Genomic DNA, 16,241 nt, shown 5'->3' with positions numbered 1-16,241 from the left:
AAATACATAAATCTATTTTTCTTTGCTTAAGCAGCATAATAATGGCCATATTAAATACTGGTATGTTTTACGGATTATATTTAATAACAAAACAAATAGGTAATCACAAATTGTGTGAGTCTTCTGTGAGGTTCTGAGCTGGGCCTGAAAAAATCATGCTAACTAACACGATGTAGTGACAACTTTTCCTGTTATGGCTGAACTCTATTTTAATCGCTAAATACATTGGTTTTTTTCTGCTACCAAATCAGATTCCTAATGTTTTACTGAGGAACAAAAGAGGGGAGGGAGTACCGTATTTGACTTTATATCAATCAGAAGTGTAATTATATGTTTGAGGGTTTTTTTTTAAAAAAAAGCAGATCTCTGAAGCTAAAGTTTCCCTTGGAGATTCTCAACTGTGTTTATCTAAAAGAAAACCAAAAGAATCAAGAAATTTTTACACATTTCATCTGTACCAAACCCAAGCAATGGAAAACATTTCAAGGGGTAGAGAGCAGTGAAAACTCGCTCTTTAACCATTTAGGACTAAGCACGCAGGAAAACTTGTTTCCATACTACCCGATATAAAAGTTCCATTCTCCAAAGAACAATTTGTGATGAAACCTTAACAATGACGTTTCTAGGTGTATGTAAAATAGAAAATTTGCAAACTCAAGAAACTTCATGAGAAAGAGGGAAGTCATTTTGCATCTTGATATTTCAGAACAGAGAAAGAAGTTCCTTTATTTAGTGCACCTCACGATAACTAGTATGTAAATCACATGATACGTAGCTTTTTCAAAATGAAGTAAAAGGATATTTAACTCTAGAAACACTATTGAAATTTTGTATGAGACTCCGTAGGATTAAATCTGTGAATTACTCTGAAAGAGGGGAATGGAGAATTAACTCAGACCCTTAAAATGGTTTCTGTGGTCTTATTATACGGAAATTAAAATTGCCTATGACATTTCCATGGACAGAAGTCTAGTCTTAACTAATCAATTACTCTCACAGACCAATATCATTTGGCACATTGGGCTTGCTGCAAAATTGATATATAATTATTTTTCAAGATAGAATCTGACCAAATCTTCCTTTGGAATAGAAAGAGAGGTAAGGAAGTAATTGCAAAAAGGAAAAGTTTTATGCCTATGGTAATTATTTAAAGATAACTTTAAATAAACTATCAAAAATTCCACAAATATTACAGCTAATTTTTAGAATTTAACCTAGAATTTAGGAAAACCCAATTGAATTGTAGAGAAAAAAAGTAAATACAATATAAAATATCACTTTATAATTTTTAAAATATATGTCAAAGAGAAATTTGATGGGAATTATTTTAAGCCAGGAATTTAGGTGCCATGCATCAAGCTGGGTTAGATCATCTAACAGTGGATATTTGGGAATTTTGAAAGAAAACAAACAGCAATGCCAAAGGGGAGAAAATAATAAAAGACATCTTACCATGCCTGTTTTCAAATAGAAGTTTTTAAAAATTTTTTTAAATATTTATTTTCCATCTAAAATTGTCTAGGTTACCTTACTAACAAATCTTATATATTCAATCCTAAAATTTTTAACTTTAAATAATTTTTACTGCATTTAAAGACATAACATAAAAATGTGTCTGCATTCACACAACCTGAAATCTATTACGATCTACGTAATTTGCATAACAATTCATAGTGGCCTAAATAACATTTTAACAAGTTTAATAATCTGTTTTCCTTTGTGTAGGTATAACTACACTCAAAAAGACACAGAGAAAATCCGACCCTTAAATATGTAAGGAAACTACAACCCACTAGTGTCAAGTATTTATTAGTTGCATACTTGTTTTTGAAGAGAAAAATGTCCAATGATGTTGAAAAAATTATTTTCAAAAAGGAATTGCTCCATCATTTTGAAACCCTACTTATGACAAATACTGAAAGGTATCATTAAACATACAGAATTAACTATGAGAAATAGATTATATATCTAAAAATGTGTTTTCTTTCTTTAACATTGCCAGAAAAACATATGATACTGGTAAATATGTAGTCCAGTGTTCTCTAACTTGAACCAGCACAACAGCCTTGCACTACTTTTAGTTTTAAAATATACATCTGGACTTAAAATTTCTGCATAGTGTTTCAGCATGGAGCTATTTAAAGCAACTGAGTTATGACCCCTGAACACAAGGCTTCGTGGTGGAAAGGCTGACAGACCCCTAACTGTAAGGGTGCTACTGGATGCACGGTTGACATGCTCCTCCACTATTTCTACCTGACCATTAACTATGGAGCTTAATTTGCAAACTGCTTTTTTGTCACTAGAATTATCTAGGACAGAAAAGGCCTAGGATCCTCGAATAGTATCCTTTAACTATTTTAAGCTTTCAGTGAGATACACCTGAAAGAAATGTTAAAAATATTTATTTCCATTTCCTTGACACCTGGGAGGACTGAACATTTCAAAACTGCAGAACTTTGTTAAAAATATAATGCTAATAAACAACTTTATCTATTTTAAAGTGCACTTGTTTTTACATTTTTATATGGTGAGTATAAACGAGTTAAGTACTCGTATAACCTCAAAACAAGATCAGATCTTTACTAATACATTACTTACATCTTAATACGACAGGGTGTCAACAAAATTTTGAAGCACTATTTTAAATTAACATATCAAAACACAATCTATTGAATTCATTTCTGATTCTCCACAGTGCCGAGCTCAGTGTCATAGACGTAAAATATGGGCTCAATAAATATTGTATTGAATACCAGACTATCCAAGAATTGAGTTCTCTGAGTGTGTTTTTCAATATATTTACCTATCTGCTATTTTCCAACAATACTATAATTTACATTGCACATAGCTCTAACTATGACAGCCAAATTGCTGTCATCACTTTTAAAACTGAGACCTCTTCATATTTTTTCTTCATGGCAGATGTATTTGATTATGTTGCAAAAGTGAAGAAAGTCTACTGCTCTCAGGCTTTTATCTTGAAAGTAAGGTAAAGAGGGGCTGATTTTACTAACGTTCAGATGAAAATAAAAACTGTTGTCAAAATCCGTATCTTCAAAATATCTACACCTCTTTCTCAGGAGAGACAAAGCTTCTATACTGAGTGGCTCTCAGCTATCATCGGCTATTTGAATTTTGTTAAACACAAGCATGCAGGGGCGAAAACACTGAGGCTCAAGTTTTAAGTTAACTCAATTTATTTTTCAATTAAAATATACAATTTTATATGTCCATGTGTTATCTATGGTTTTGTTTACTGTTTCAAAGTCAAATTACTCTGTAATTAACAAGTGTGACCAACAGCAAAGAAAGCAATTTGTTTTCAAAATCATTTTTAAAAGGTGGTAGTGAGAAAACCTAAAGACAACCAAAACATCTGAGAAACGCTCAAACTAAATTGCATTCTATCATTATGCCAAAAACATCCTTTCCATCCAAAATACTAATGCTCAACACCAGTTCAGCGGCATAAACCTAAGAGTTATACCTAAAATATGTTTACCAGAACACACGGAATGTAACCTATCAAACATCTAAACGGTATCTTTAAAAATGTAGGCACCTAGCCTTTTATTTTCACATATCCTGACCTGTGGCACTGCACAGACAAAACATCTACTTATTTGTATTATTTGCTGTTCTCATTCAGGTTTTTTGTTTGTGTTTTGAGGGGGCTTTTTGCGGGGGCGGGTTGGCGGAAACAAATTTCTGACATATGGCTAATTAGAAACTTCTAGGCCCATGGACGATGCACACTGTAAAAGTCATCTCTTGTATGGAAATTCAAATTTCTACAACGCACATACATTTTGAGTTTTTCCTATTTCAAGGAAGAAAACATAACCTACAAAACGGGTGGCTCACAAAAAGAGAAATGGGACGGTTAAACACACACACACATTTCTTAAGCCAACTGCAAAATGAAACTTGCCCCAGAAGGCAACATCCCCTTTCCATAACAATTCATCCTGATTTCTCCTCTGATATAAGACCTAGCGAGATAACCAGCTCTAATTGACTTGGACTCCTCTTTCCACCCCACCCACACACGGAATCTGAATCGGTGCGTGGGGGCCAGGGGGCCGATCAACAACTGGGAACTGCCAGTGGCCCGTGGGAGTTTGGCCCCAGGGTCCAGAAGGCAGGAACTGGCACAATTCCTCCCTCATTTTCCCCCTCCCCCAAGGCCTTGCTTACCCTGCTCTCCATAGACCCCAGAACCCCGGGGACCCAGGCCCACCTTCCCGAGTTCCGAGGCCAGACAGGGCCGGAAGCGCCTTTCGGAGCGCGCTCTGCTCCCTGTCTGGCTCACCGCCCCCTCCATCCCCGGCGTCCAGGCCAGCGAGGGAGGACAGCCCCGGAACCCGTTTCCCCATCAACCCACCGCGCGCTCGGCCCTGGGGGCTCCGCGTCTCCCCCTGGCGAGGGCTGCCCGGGGAAATCCGCATCGCATTTCGGAGACCCATCGGGCTCCGGCGAGAGGCTCGGGACCTTCCACCCTCAACCTGCCGCGCCGCTGCCTGCGATCCCGCTGCCGACACCCGCCCTCGAACTAACGGGCCGAGTGGGCGGAGGAGGCCGCGGGGCGCGCGGAGGGCGCTCTCACATCCCGGGGGTCACTCGCTCCGCGCCCAGGCTCCTGGCCCGAGCCTCCCACTACCCTTCAGAAGCAGGAGGGACGCCTGGGGTTTCAGTCCTCTAAAAGTCATCCTAAGACCAATCTGCACATTTCACCTCAGTTTCCAAGGCGGGCGAACTGAAGGCATTTCACAGGTTTCCTCATCCCTCCCGGGCGGGGCGCGGCGGGGAGCTGGGTCCGCGCTGGACCAGGCGGCCCGAGCCCCCGCCCCCTCCACTGGCCCGCGCCTCCCCGCGCTCGAGGGTCCGGCGCCCGGGACTCCGGGGCTCCCCCGCCTCGGGGCGCGTGCCGACCCCGGCGGCCCCGCCTTCCTCCGGTAACTGGAACTGGCGCGGGGCTGCAAGCCGCGCAAACGCCCCCGTCCTGTCTCCCCCTCATACTCCCCGAGTCCCCAGGTTCGCCCGGGACCCTCTTGGACACCGGTAACGCGGCCCACGCGCTGCAGCCGGCACCCGGCGCCCCGCCCCGGGCGCGAACGCCTGGCGCCGGCACCCCGCAAACACTGGCCCCCGAGCCCGGTCGGGCCGCTGAGGCTGAAGCGGGCCAGAGAAGGGGGCGTTGAGACGGGTGGTGGGGCTTTCGGCTGGGAGGGAGGAGGGTGGGAGCGCGCAGAATCCTGGCGGGGCGGCGCGGGCAGCCTGCGGTGCGGGGTCGCCGGGATGCCCGGAGAGAGGGGATGTCCCGGAGTCCGGGGGAGAATGCCGGGGATCCTCGCCCCTGGGGGGGTGGGGGCGGGGTGGAGTAAGTTGGGGTGGCGGCTCAAATAGTGGGCATCTGGGGGCTCTTGGGGGGAGGGGAGACGGCTCAGAGGAGTGGGTTAGAACGTTGGCCGGGAGGCTGGACGGGTGATGAACGGATAAAGGGGACAAGGGCTGCGGTGGTGGCTGCGGGTACAGGTGGGAGAGGGAAACATCTCTCTCCCAGGCTCACTGCGCCCTGAGCCCGCCGGGTGATCTCGAGAAAGAGGGCCAGCTGGGGGTCCCTCGGGTCAGAACCACCAAAGTAAGAGGCCGTCCGGGCCCCGGCGCCCGCGGGCAGGGAGACGCCGGCAGGCAGGTCCCGCGGCGCCCAGCCGGGGGCGGGGGGCGGCCGCAGCTGCTTACCTTGAAGGCCACGGGCAGGGTCTTGTTGCAGCGCCAGTGCGAGGGCAGCACGGAGCACAGGAAGTTGGGGCTGTCGGTGCGGACGAGCTCGGCCGGGTGGTCAGCGATGATCTCCACCATGGTGCGGTTGTCGTGCGGCGGCCGCAACCGGGGCACTGCGGCAGCCGCTGCCGCCGCCGCCGCCGCCGCCGCTGCCGCCGCCGCCTCTTGCTGCTGCTGTTGCTGCTGCTGCTGCTGTTGCTGCTGCTGTTGTTGCTGCTGCTGCTGCTGTTGTTGCGCAGCCACCACCGGGCTCACGTCGCTCATCTTGCCGGGCTGCAGGCTGCTGGAGGGGGGGCTGAAGCGCCGGCTGGTGCTCGGATCTACGGGAATACGCATCACAACAGCCACAAGTTAGCGAAGTGGCCGGGGGAGGGGGAGGAGGGTGGAAATGAGGGGCGAGGAGGAGGAAATTGGGGGGGGTGGAGGCGAGACGGGGGAAAGGGGATGGAGGTGATGGGGCTGAGGAGGTGAGAAATCAAGTTCGACGAAGCCGACTGCCGGGCGGAGTCTGACGGGGCCCAGCGGTGGCGGTGCGGTGCAGTTGGGTTGGCGGGTGGGGTGACCCGGGAGGCGCTGATCCTGCCGGAGCCTTTGGAACACCCGGGCTGGCAGCTGCGAACCGGCGCGGGGATGTATCTGGCCCGGAGAGGCGGGAGGCTTCAGTTTGCAGCTTGGAGTGGGGTCCCTTGGGGCACCACGTCCTGGGTGCGCTGGCGCCCCCTCTGAGTTCGAGTCCGGCGGCCGAGCGGAGTGAGTTCAGCAGTCCAGCCCCGGGGTCTGCATAGCCGCGCGCCGCCCGCCACCGCCGCGCCGCGCGCAGCTACCCAGCTGCAGGCGTCCGCGCCGCCGCCCGCCCGCGCCGCTGCCGCTGCCGCCGCCTCCTCCGCGGCGGCCGCCGCTCCCCCCGCGCCGGCTGCACACTCAGATTCCTGCCGCGGCGGCTGCCAACCCGGCTCCCGGGCTCGGCTCCTTCCTTTCCCTTCTCCTCTTCTTGCCCTCTCACCGCCACCTCCTTGCATCCACTCCCTCCTGTACTTGCAAAGCTCCCCTGACCCTCGCGCTTCGAGGTGCCAGGAGGTAAGTCGCGGGCAGCGGATCTCGGGGCAACGGATCTCGAGCCTGCGAATCGCAGCCGCTGCCGCCGCCCGCCGGCCGCGAGAAGGAGCCCCCCGGACGCCGCGCGCAGCTTCCGAAGCCGAGAGAGGCGGCCCGGGTGTAGGGGGAATCTCGCCTGGTCGCGTCCTCTTGCTCGTTCCCCCTCCCCCCCAGGACAAGGAACCCCCTCTCGGGCGGACGAGGTTGAAGCTGAGACGCTAGAGAGCCGCCGGCTGATCTGACTGTCGTTATTTTTCGTTGTAACTTCAGGAGAGGAGGAAGGAAAATTCTTGAGCGTCTGTGCTGACTTCTCAGCACTCTTCACCCTTCCCCCACCCCACCCCCACCCCTGCCGGAGCGGCTCCTGGGGAAAAAAAGATTTTTCAGGGTTTGGGTGCTTTTCTGTCTTAAATGACACAAAAAAATTGGGGTGGAGGGGACACTTGTCAAAATAGTTTTTAGAAACTCAAGTGAGTGGCTGGACACTTTTTTCTTCTATATTCAAACTTGTCGTTCCTAGAGAACAAGGATGAGTTTTCTTAATGACTGGAAAACTGTCAGCTTGGTGATTAAAATAAGTTGCAAAAACCTTGCTGGGGAAAAACCCCAGCAGTCTTCCATGAATTTGAATCTTTTATTAAGTCCATTCTGCATCTAAAACTAAGTCTAATGTCTTGACTTTCTTCCCCACCACTCCTGGGGGGGAGGGGGATTAAAAATACAAAATAAAATATTCAAAATGCTTCAAATGGGCTATTTATTTATGTATTTATTTCCCAATGTGGGTTAAAAAAGCGACTTTGGATCCCCCCAAAAAGTTGTGGTCGAAAGGATGAAGGAGCGCGGAAAAAAAGCGGCAGTTTTACCTAAAATGTGGTTTTTGGAGGCTGGGATTTCTAATGATTAGGTTTTTGTGGTTTATATAGACACGACTCTGGCTAAGGCGATCATTACGCTGATGAGAGTCAGAAGCACGTGGGTGTCTCCGACCAGCCTCAAACTCTGAGCCTTCAAAACAAATAAAACAATGTGCGGCGCCCGCAGAAGCCGGGAAATCCGCTTGAGGGTATTGCACCCCTAAGAAGGGGGCACAGGGCCGTTTCCACTCCATGTTGTGTACTGCTAAGTTCCTTGCTTACTGTCAAACTCCTTTAAACCTCCCAAAGCTTGAAAACGTGTTTGCAAAAAGAATCATCAGCTGCCAAAGTTTCAAAGGTTCCTAATAGGGTAGCTGACACAGTAATGTGATTTTATAAAATAAATGAAAAATTATAATGCCTCCCCCTAGGTGTATTAAGGAAGAAAGATAGTTGAGTCATCACTTATCGGCCCCTCATCTTATTTAAAACAATTGACGTACCCATTAATCGGTGTTTTTATTGCTTAGCGCGAACGCCTCTCTCGCCCTGGTAGCGACCTGCCACGACCCTCCCTCGGTTTTTAAAGCTCTGCTTCCACCGGCTGAGCCGGCGCTCGGGGGTCTGCGCCTTTGCGGGGGCCTGGAAGAGCTTCGAGACGTGCGGGGGCGGGGAGGGGGGGACGCAAAAGAGAAGACCTGATTCCTGTCACCGACTGGAGCCCATCTGAAGCGCAAGATGAACTTGGGGGGCTGCAGTTGCATGAGTTGGAGACCTGGATTGCCCTCTAAAGAGATGCGCCGGCGACTGAGGGGCTTCCAACAGCGGGAGCGGAGGTGGGGGACGAGGGCTAGGCGCGAGTAAGGATGGGGTTCAGGGGACACCGCTCTGTCCTTCCTCTTTGGGGCCTTATTTTTACCTTCCTTTTCTCTACTCACAGTTCCACTCCTCCCTCGTCCGTCTTTCCCTTTCCCACTTTTCTCTCCACTTTCTCGCCTCTCCCAAAAATCCCCCCACAGCCGCGAGCCTCCTCGCCGCGTCCCTCGCGCCTCCTCTGCTTTCCCACGGCCGCCTGCCACCCTCGGTGACGCATTCTGCATCACCCGCTGTGACACCCCCTCCTCAACCTGCTCCTCGCCCCCAGCCTACTGGCCTCCGAGCCCTGGCGCCGCCGGGGTACAGAAGCCCCTTATCCCGACGAACTTGGTGCGCCCGGAGGAACCAAGCTGTCTCCTGCGCGTGCGAGGTTTAATTATCTTTTCGGTCACAGGGGAGAGCTCTAACCCCGGGCACCGCCGCGCCGCCTGAACGCACAGGGGTCGAGTCTTCCCGAGCTGCACGCAGCCGCCCCGCCAAGGGAAGCCAGGCTTGCCCCTCCAAAAAACAAAGACGCCTCAACTGTACCCATTACTCTCCTAGCTTTTACACACCCGCTTCCAGGCACTCGGACACACACTCTCGCACATCCACACCCTGACACTCGTAAATACGCATACACAACTCACACTCACATCTTTTATTTATTTATTTATTTATTTGCCTTTTAGCAAGGCAGTTTTATTTTGGGCGCGTTGTACCACTGTCCGACAAAGATCTCTGACTTGTTTTGTTTTGGTTTTAAATGTGTGGGGGCTGCAAAGGAGGGGAGAAGTTACAGGAAGTGGATTATTTCTGTGGTCAAAGGGAGAGAGAAATTCAGTTCCTACCATCGTAGGTGATATGCCGCCTGCTCTAGGGTTGTCCTTTTCCTCCCAGGAAGTCCGCAGAACAGGGAACTTCCAGAAAATTTGAAGACGCTAAGTAACAGGCAAGATTGCAAATATGGGCGACCAGACAGGCTTTTTTGAATAAATTCTCGGGCAGTTTGAATTTAAGTAATCATCTTGGGGAATTTCCTCTTTCTTTCTCCATCGCTGTTTTGTCCTTTCTTTGTTTTACTTGGTGGATGGCGAAATATGCAGGCCTCAACGGTTGGGTACCTCGACTAGGGATTTTAAGGGCGATTTAATCAATGGTGACTTATTTATTTTAATTAATGATATCCGGTAATTCAACTTTATAGCCTTCCTTGGGCATCCTCCCTCCATTTCACATTTCAGTGGAGCTAATATAAGCAGCTCTTGGAAGTTACTAGTCTTGGATCCCTTAAAATATCCTACAGTTATTTATAATGTGGAAATGAAATTTTCCACTGAATACCCTAACAACGTTTCAGGTATCTGGCACAGCGAATTTTCAGTCTCCTTTCAAAAATATCCTCTTGCTGAACATTCACACTTTCAACTGGAACTGACTGAGCCTGGAACTGATGATGTCTTGGCTCAGAGTATTGTACTTAAAGGAAAAAAACATTTTTACAGACCCCTAAACTGGACCTCTCCTGGTAATAGTAGGCACATAGGAAAACCATGAAATTTTACATATGTGTATTTTGTGCTACAGTTTGCATGATCTCATTCTTGGGTTTAAATTTTCTTCTACCTCAAAATGTTCAGAACAAATCACCACTAGATTCCTCTTCAGAAGCATTCATCTTTTCTATTGCATATTATGGCATAAAAAGCAGCATACTTTTTTCTGAAAAGGTGGCTACTTCAGGAGATACAAGCATGATTTTCCCCACCATCTCCTTTAGCATTTAATATAACTGTTTTGTAACGACACCTGCCAATTCTGACTTTCCAGACAAAGAAAATGAGATGTGAAGTGGTTAAGTTGTTTATCTAATCAAAGAACTGAATCCCCAAAACTGGGAACAGAACTCATGCTTCTTTCATTCAGGTTTCTTCTTTTAACCCCTATCCACTATTTTATATACACTTTTTCTTAATGAAAAGTGAAACACAGCCCCTAGGCCCGATCTGGCGTGATGCCTATTTTTGTATAACCCATAAGTTAAGAATGGTTTTTGCATTTTTAAATAGTTTGAAAAAATTAAAAGAAGAGTAATATTTATAACACATGAAAATGATATGAAATTCAAATTTCAGTGTCCACAAATAAAGATTTATTGGAACACAGCTATTTTCGTTTAATTATGTATTGTCTGGAGCTGCCTTCACCTAAAACAGCAGAATTGTGTGGTTGTGACAAAGATTATAAAATAAATATAAATATAAAATGTGTATAAAAACATTTAATATCTGGTTTTTTACAGAAAAAGTTTGTCAATCCCTGCCCTAAAGTGAATAGAATACAGGCCCCTGGTGGAATGGGACAGCAGAAAGGAGTAGATACTAAAGGAGATATTGACATGGAGTGTGTATAAGGTCCAGATTAGTCGTTTAAAAGTGAAAAATGCTTCATTTAACTTATTCTTTTCTGTATAAAATGTTAGTTAATTAGACAAATATTTTTCACTTAATAATTTTGGATGTGCGGAAACAAAGAGAAAAGAATGGGTTCATGCTTTTTCATGAGCTCCTTAAGAACCATTGTGTTACACATCTCTATATGCCAGCATCTTCCAGTGTCCTTCATAGTGGGAGCACATTAACTGCATAGATGAGAAAAGAGTAAAGAAATTTTCCTGTAGCCTGAACATGAAAAAAATAGGTAAGGCTTCAATAGGTTTATTTTATCTATTTTACAGATGCTTACACAAGAAACATAAACGAGCTTCCCAAGAATTTTCTGGTATACAATATTTTCGCAAGTCCTATACTGTATATACTTTTAAGATAGTTAGCTTAATACCTTAAGTGATCTCAAAGCTTTCTGACATATTTTTTCTATTTTAATTTTTTATACACTTAAATACTGTATGATTTGTTTTAAGTTCACTGAATTTTTCTCTTTGTCAATGGACTTATAATGATTTGCATGGCTGTAACAAGAGATGAAATGTTTGCAGTGGAGGGCTTAGCATCATAAACCTTGCCATGTCGTTCCAGTTAGCATTCACATGGACATTTTCAGGCATTTATAAGAGAGGAGACATCGTCAAGAAAAGGCTGACACTCGCTATGTGACCTTTCAGAAGCACACTTTTGGGATGCCTGTATCATTGCTCTTCAGGAATGTCATTGACTAAAGTGATATGTATTGTGTTTGACCAAAATACCAACTTACTAAATGACACCCTATTCACCTGAAGAGACCAGTGTAATTTCTAAAAAGAGCTAATTTATTAACCAGGAGTCAGAGAAATAAAACTGATTTTCCCGAATCAGCCATTTGGTATTTTGGTGTTGGTAATTGTCCCAGGGCAGTAGCAGAATTCTTTGAGAAATAGTGGAATATTATATGTAAAGTTTACAGAGGTCTGTGATGAAACATCTAAGAACACCCTAAAATTAAATGTTTCCTGTAGTAATTTAACCCTTCTTTATTGATATGCTCACATATTATCTTCAAGGCACCAAGGAAGGTTGCTATCCAATTCTAATCCCACTGCCCAGGGTTCCAAAGCTTCACTTTAGACTTTGGGATGGTGGCCTGAACCATTGTCCCCTCTCCACACCCTGCCATCAGGGTGAGAAATGTAAATCATAATATTCTCAGTCCATCTAACAAGGTACAAAAATCAGCATTTGCTCAGTGTGAGATATATGCAAAAACTAGAGAGGTAGGAAAAATAGAAGAGAAAAAAAATAGGATACCAAGAGAGCAACTTGGTTCTATTAGCTGCAATCCTAGGGGATGCCAGTTCTAGGGCACCATCCTAAGTGGTTTTTTTGCTCCTCTGATGTCATACTCAGAAACTCTTCCTCCAGTGTTTTTCCCCAGACTTTCCTGAACTAGACTTTTCCCAGAGAAAGCACTTTCTTCTTCCCATTGAACCATGATCAAGTTCTATAAGCAAGGATTCTTTTATCTTCTTTGACTTCAAATGATTCCCCTGAATTATCTTTTTGTTGGGCGGGCTTTGTTCCTCAATCACATTCCTACAAGTCACTATTTTTCTTCCAAATCATTTTTCCTCCCTAGGTCTGCCACTTATCAACTTATTGCCTCTGGCATCCAGATTCATGCTTTTTACCTGCTCTGTGAAAATGGATCTGGGCCCTTTAAATATTTCTCCTTCCCAGGTGGCATTGATGTTTTGTCAGTAGAGGGCATTAGAGAGACATTACAGGGGGAAAGGGTTTTGCTTCCTGATCCCCTTGTGTTCACACAGCGGGGTTTCTACAGCACAGCACATGTACCTTGTCCTTCTGGCTCCTGCAGTGCACACACATGCAGCTTCCCCAGGGCCCAGCTGCTGCAGCAAGGGTGGTTTCTCCAGTGCCAGGCTCCCACAGTGTGCAGCCCTCAGCAGCACCCAGCAGCTTCCCCCAGCACCCTCCACCCTTGGCTGTTTTGTAGCAGTGTGCCTCTGGCAAGACACCTACTCGTGAACAGCTTTCCCAAGCACCCTAGAGGACAGATCCAGCAAGTTCCACCAGGGCAACTTGTCTGCCATCCAGAGAGCCAAGGCCATACTCTCCCACCAAGGTCTGGATCTCAGTCCAGGGGGAGGAAGGAGGAAGACTCTCCCTTGGTTGCTCTACTTCAGTCCTGAGCGTAGTGGAAGCTCTCATTCCTGTAGTCCTTAGGGTTCTCTTTACTTCTTCCTAGCCAACTCTTTGTTACTTCAATCCCTTGTTATAGTCAACAATTCTTTATACTAAACTTCCCTTGTTGGAATTATGATGTGATCTCTCTTTCCTCATTATTCCCAGACTGATAGGCTAGAGTTTCAAACTTCTGGCCCCCAAGAGTTCTTATTCACAGTGGTTTCCATTTTGGGTCATTATAAGATAAGCATTTCCATCATTGTATCATCTATTAAATGATTTATCACTACCTGATAGGTCTGATAAGCATATCCTTAGAAGGCGTATATTCTTAAGAGGAGAAGGTATGGACAGAGATTAGAGGTAAAATTGGTCAATATTTCCCCCACAGAGTCCTCTTGACATCTTCCGTGAAATCCTTTAGTCCACACTTCAGTTAAAATATACATAAATAAAGCCACATGCAAAAATTCCAGAGCTGGTCCACGGCTAGATATGATAAAAAGCCAGGGCCAGGGAAGGTGCATAGATATCCTGCAGGGTCAGGGGAGCAAAATGCTACCACCCAGGAAAAGAGGGGAGCAGGATTAGATGATGCTGCCTTATTGTGCTTGAAGTCAGAGACTAGACAGTGCTATGGCTCTACTGTAAAATAAATCAGAAAAACACTGGATTAAACAAAATAGACCTAGCACTGCCCATTTTCTCCCAGCCTTTAATATGCTATATGCATCTTGAGTCTCCATGAGAAGAACCTAGAATACACCATTTCCCAAAGTTATTTAATTATTGCTTGTCAGTGGATTTAAAGGTCTTTGAAGTATTTTTAGAAAATGCTGGCTAAACCAAAGTGGAAAAAAAATTTGTCAGAACGTTAAAGGGACCATCCTGTCTAGAAGGGAGTATTGTAATGTAGTAGGGAAGTAAAGTTGGCTAGGCTGCTTATATCTAGGTCTCAGAGGGCCTTGGTACCATGATTCCTAACTTGTATACATTTACAAGAGGGAGAATGTCCAGAAGCCATACTGTTCGTCCTTGTCCCACTGTTGCAGCCCATTACCCTGCTTGGTCTGAACAGGAGAGTTGAATGGAAGCTTCTCTGGGCAGGGCCAGCAGTAGAGTGACGCAGAAGAGCCCTAGAAGTGCAGAGTGGATCCCATCTTTATTTAAAGCTTTGATCCTGGGGCCAACCCAGCGGTGTAGCGGTTAAGTTCATGCGCTCCACTTCAGCGGCCTGGGGTTACCGGCCGGGATTAATCCATGTTGTGGCGGCATCCCACATACAAAATAGAGGAAAACTGGCATGGATGTTAGCTCAGGGACAATCTTCCTCACCAAAAAAAAAGTAAATAATAATAATAAAGCTTTGATATTTTGTTCATCATGGATCTTTTGGTATTAAATTTGATTTTTAAGAATATTGCATTAAAATATTATCTTGAGTAATAGGCTTCTTAGAGCCTCCTCAAATTTTCCACCCAAGGTGAGCGCCTCAATTCGTCTCGTCCTAATCCTGGCCCAGACCTGGCTCTGTGGGTACATACACAGAACTTACAGAAGGATTCCTGACCTCTCAGCTTGGTCACCATCTTTCCTTTTTTTAAATATATTACTAAATGTAAATACAAATTGCAATAATTCCATATTCTCCCACAAAAGAACAAATCTTAAAACTTTCAGTACGTGACTGAGGTCCCGAGAGCAGATAGTACAGGAGAGTTTGACATTTGATACTATGTATGGGAAGTGTGTGTTTGTGTGTGTGTACCTGGCTATCACTCTTTGGCAAAAAGGAAATACAGATCATCTACTTCTTACTATGCAGTTTTAAAAAGGCAAAGATGTGCCTTCTTTGTTGTTTAACTCTTTTTTAGAAGAACTATCTTCAATTTTATTTAAATAAAATATTTTGCAAACACAATACACTTAGGGCCTGTTATCTTTCATTTTTATAAGTGTATCTTTGGTGTGAAATTAACTAAATTCTTTTAATAGATTAAATGGAATCCATTATCAAATCTTTACAGAAGTTTTGTAAGAGACGATCCCTACCGGTGCTACTGTGAAAGTAAATTTTCACTAGAGTGGAAAAAAAAAGTGAGACATTAAAAAAAAAAAGAAAAGCTTACTTGGCCAGTGTTCTTTCCCCTGTCAATACAGCTCTTTCTCTGTTCATTCACATCTTTGCCCCGGGAATATGTTTATTTCTATTTCCTAAGCAAAACCTCTGACTTTCTATAGTTTTCGACGACCGAGTTTGAGGCTTAACCATGACATGTTGATTCTTAGGCGTTCTGTAATAGGGATTTCTCACATGCCTTAAGATTAAACTCCTTACTTCATTCTTCCTGGCAAGTCTTAATTAGGATTTTAACCTTAACATTTAGGCCAGATTTATATGTACATGGCTAATCAACAAATCTAAAATTCTGTTGGGTGACACTATTCTCATTATTTTCCAGTAAGAAAGAAACTGATGAAATGTTCCAGATCTTCATCTGATTTACTTAGTTTAAAGCTTACTCTTCTCCAAGATTGCTGAAAATGTGGGTTGCATCTAGTAGTTTCATTGAGTATAGTCTTTTTTCTGTTTTTAACTTGCTTCACTGCTGTTTATCCTTATTGAAGGGTATTATTATAGTGGAAACATGAAAACTAGTTGAGGTGTTACAATTTATTATATATTGTCCCTCGAGATTTAATAATGGCTTCTCTAAGGCTGACAGTATTGGTTCATGCAAAAATAAATACCTTTTTTCAAAAGCATCTGTGATAAAATGAATTGTGAAAACCATATTAATGAGGTGAGAAGTATAATGCATAAGAGCCATAACTAGTCTTACAGTCAGCCTTGAAAATTGAAAGTCTTTGCATTTTCAACTTTCTTTTGCTAGCATTTACAAACTCAACTATAAAAAAATCCCTCTAGGCAGAGATCTAGCAAAAATGTTTCTATTCAAAGCTTTCTGTGGAATATTTCTTACAGTCAGTGTTAAAAACTACA

The 16,241-nt window shown here is 44.8% G+C and overlaps 1 protein-coding gene across 7 annotated transcripts in view; it reads right to left on the bottom strand.

The window, feature by feature from the left end:
* Positions 1 to 16,241, bottom strand: part of RUNX2 (RUNX family transcription factor 2) — a 315,413-nt gene that overhangs the window by 219,667 nt on the left and 79,505 nt on the right. For 6 of the 7 annotated variants that reach the window (XM_070586103.1, XM_070586106.1, XM_070586104.1 and 3 more), the window contains exon 3: positions 5,746 to 6,107. In XM_070586103.1, coding sequence (XP_070442204.1) covers positions 5,746 to 6,107 — 362 coding nt within the window. Of the gene's footprint in view, positions 1 to 5,745; positions 6,667 to 16,241 lie in introns of those variants that run through there. The other variant, XM_070586109.1, reaches the window with a different exon arrangement.

This window comes from Equus przewalskii, chromosome 19 (assembly GCF_037783145.1).
Source record: "Equus przewalskii isolate Varuska chromosome 19, EquPr2, whole genome shotgun sequence".
Lineage (NCBI taxonomy): Eukaryota > Metazoa > Chordata > Mammalia > Perissodactyla > Equidae > Equus > Equus przewalskii.
Note: the sequence above shows the minus strand (reverse complement) of the source record. Positions and strands in the feature narration are given on the sequence as shown.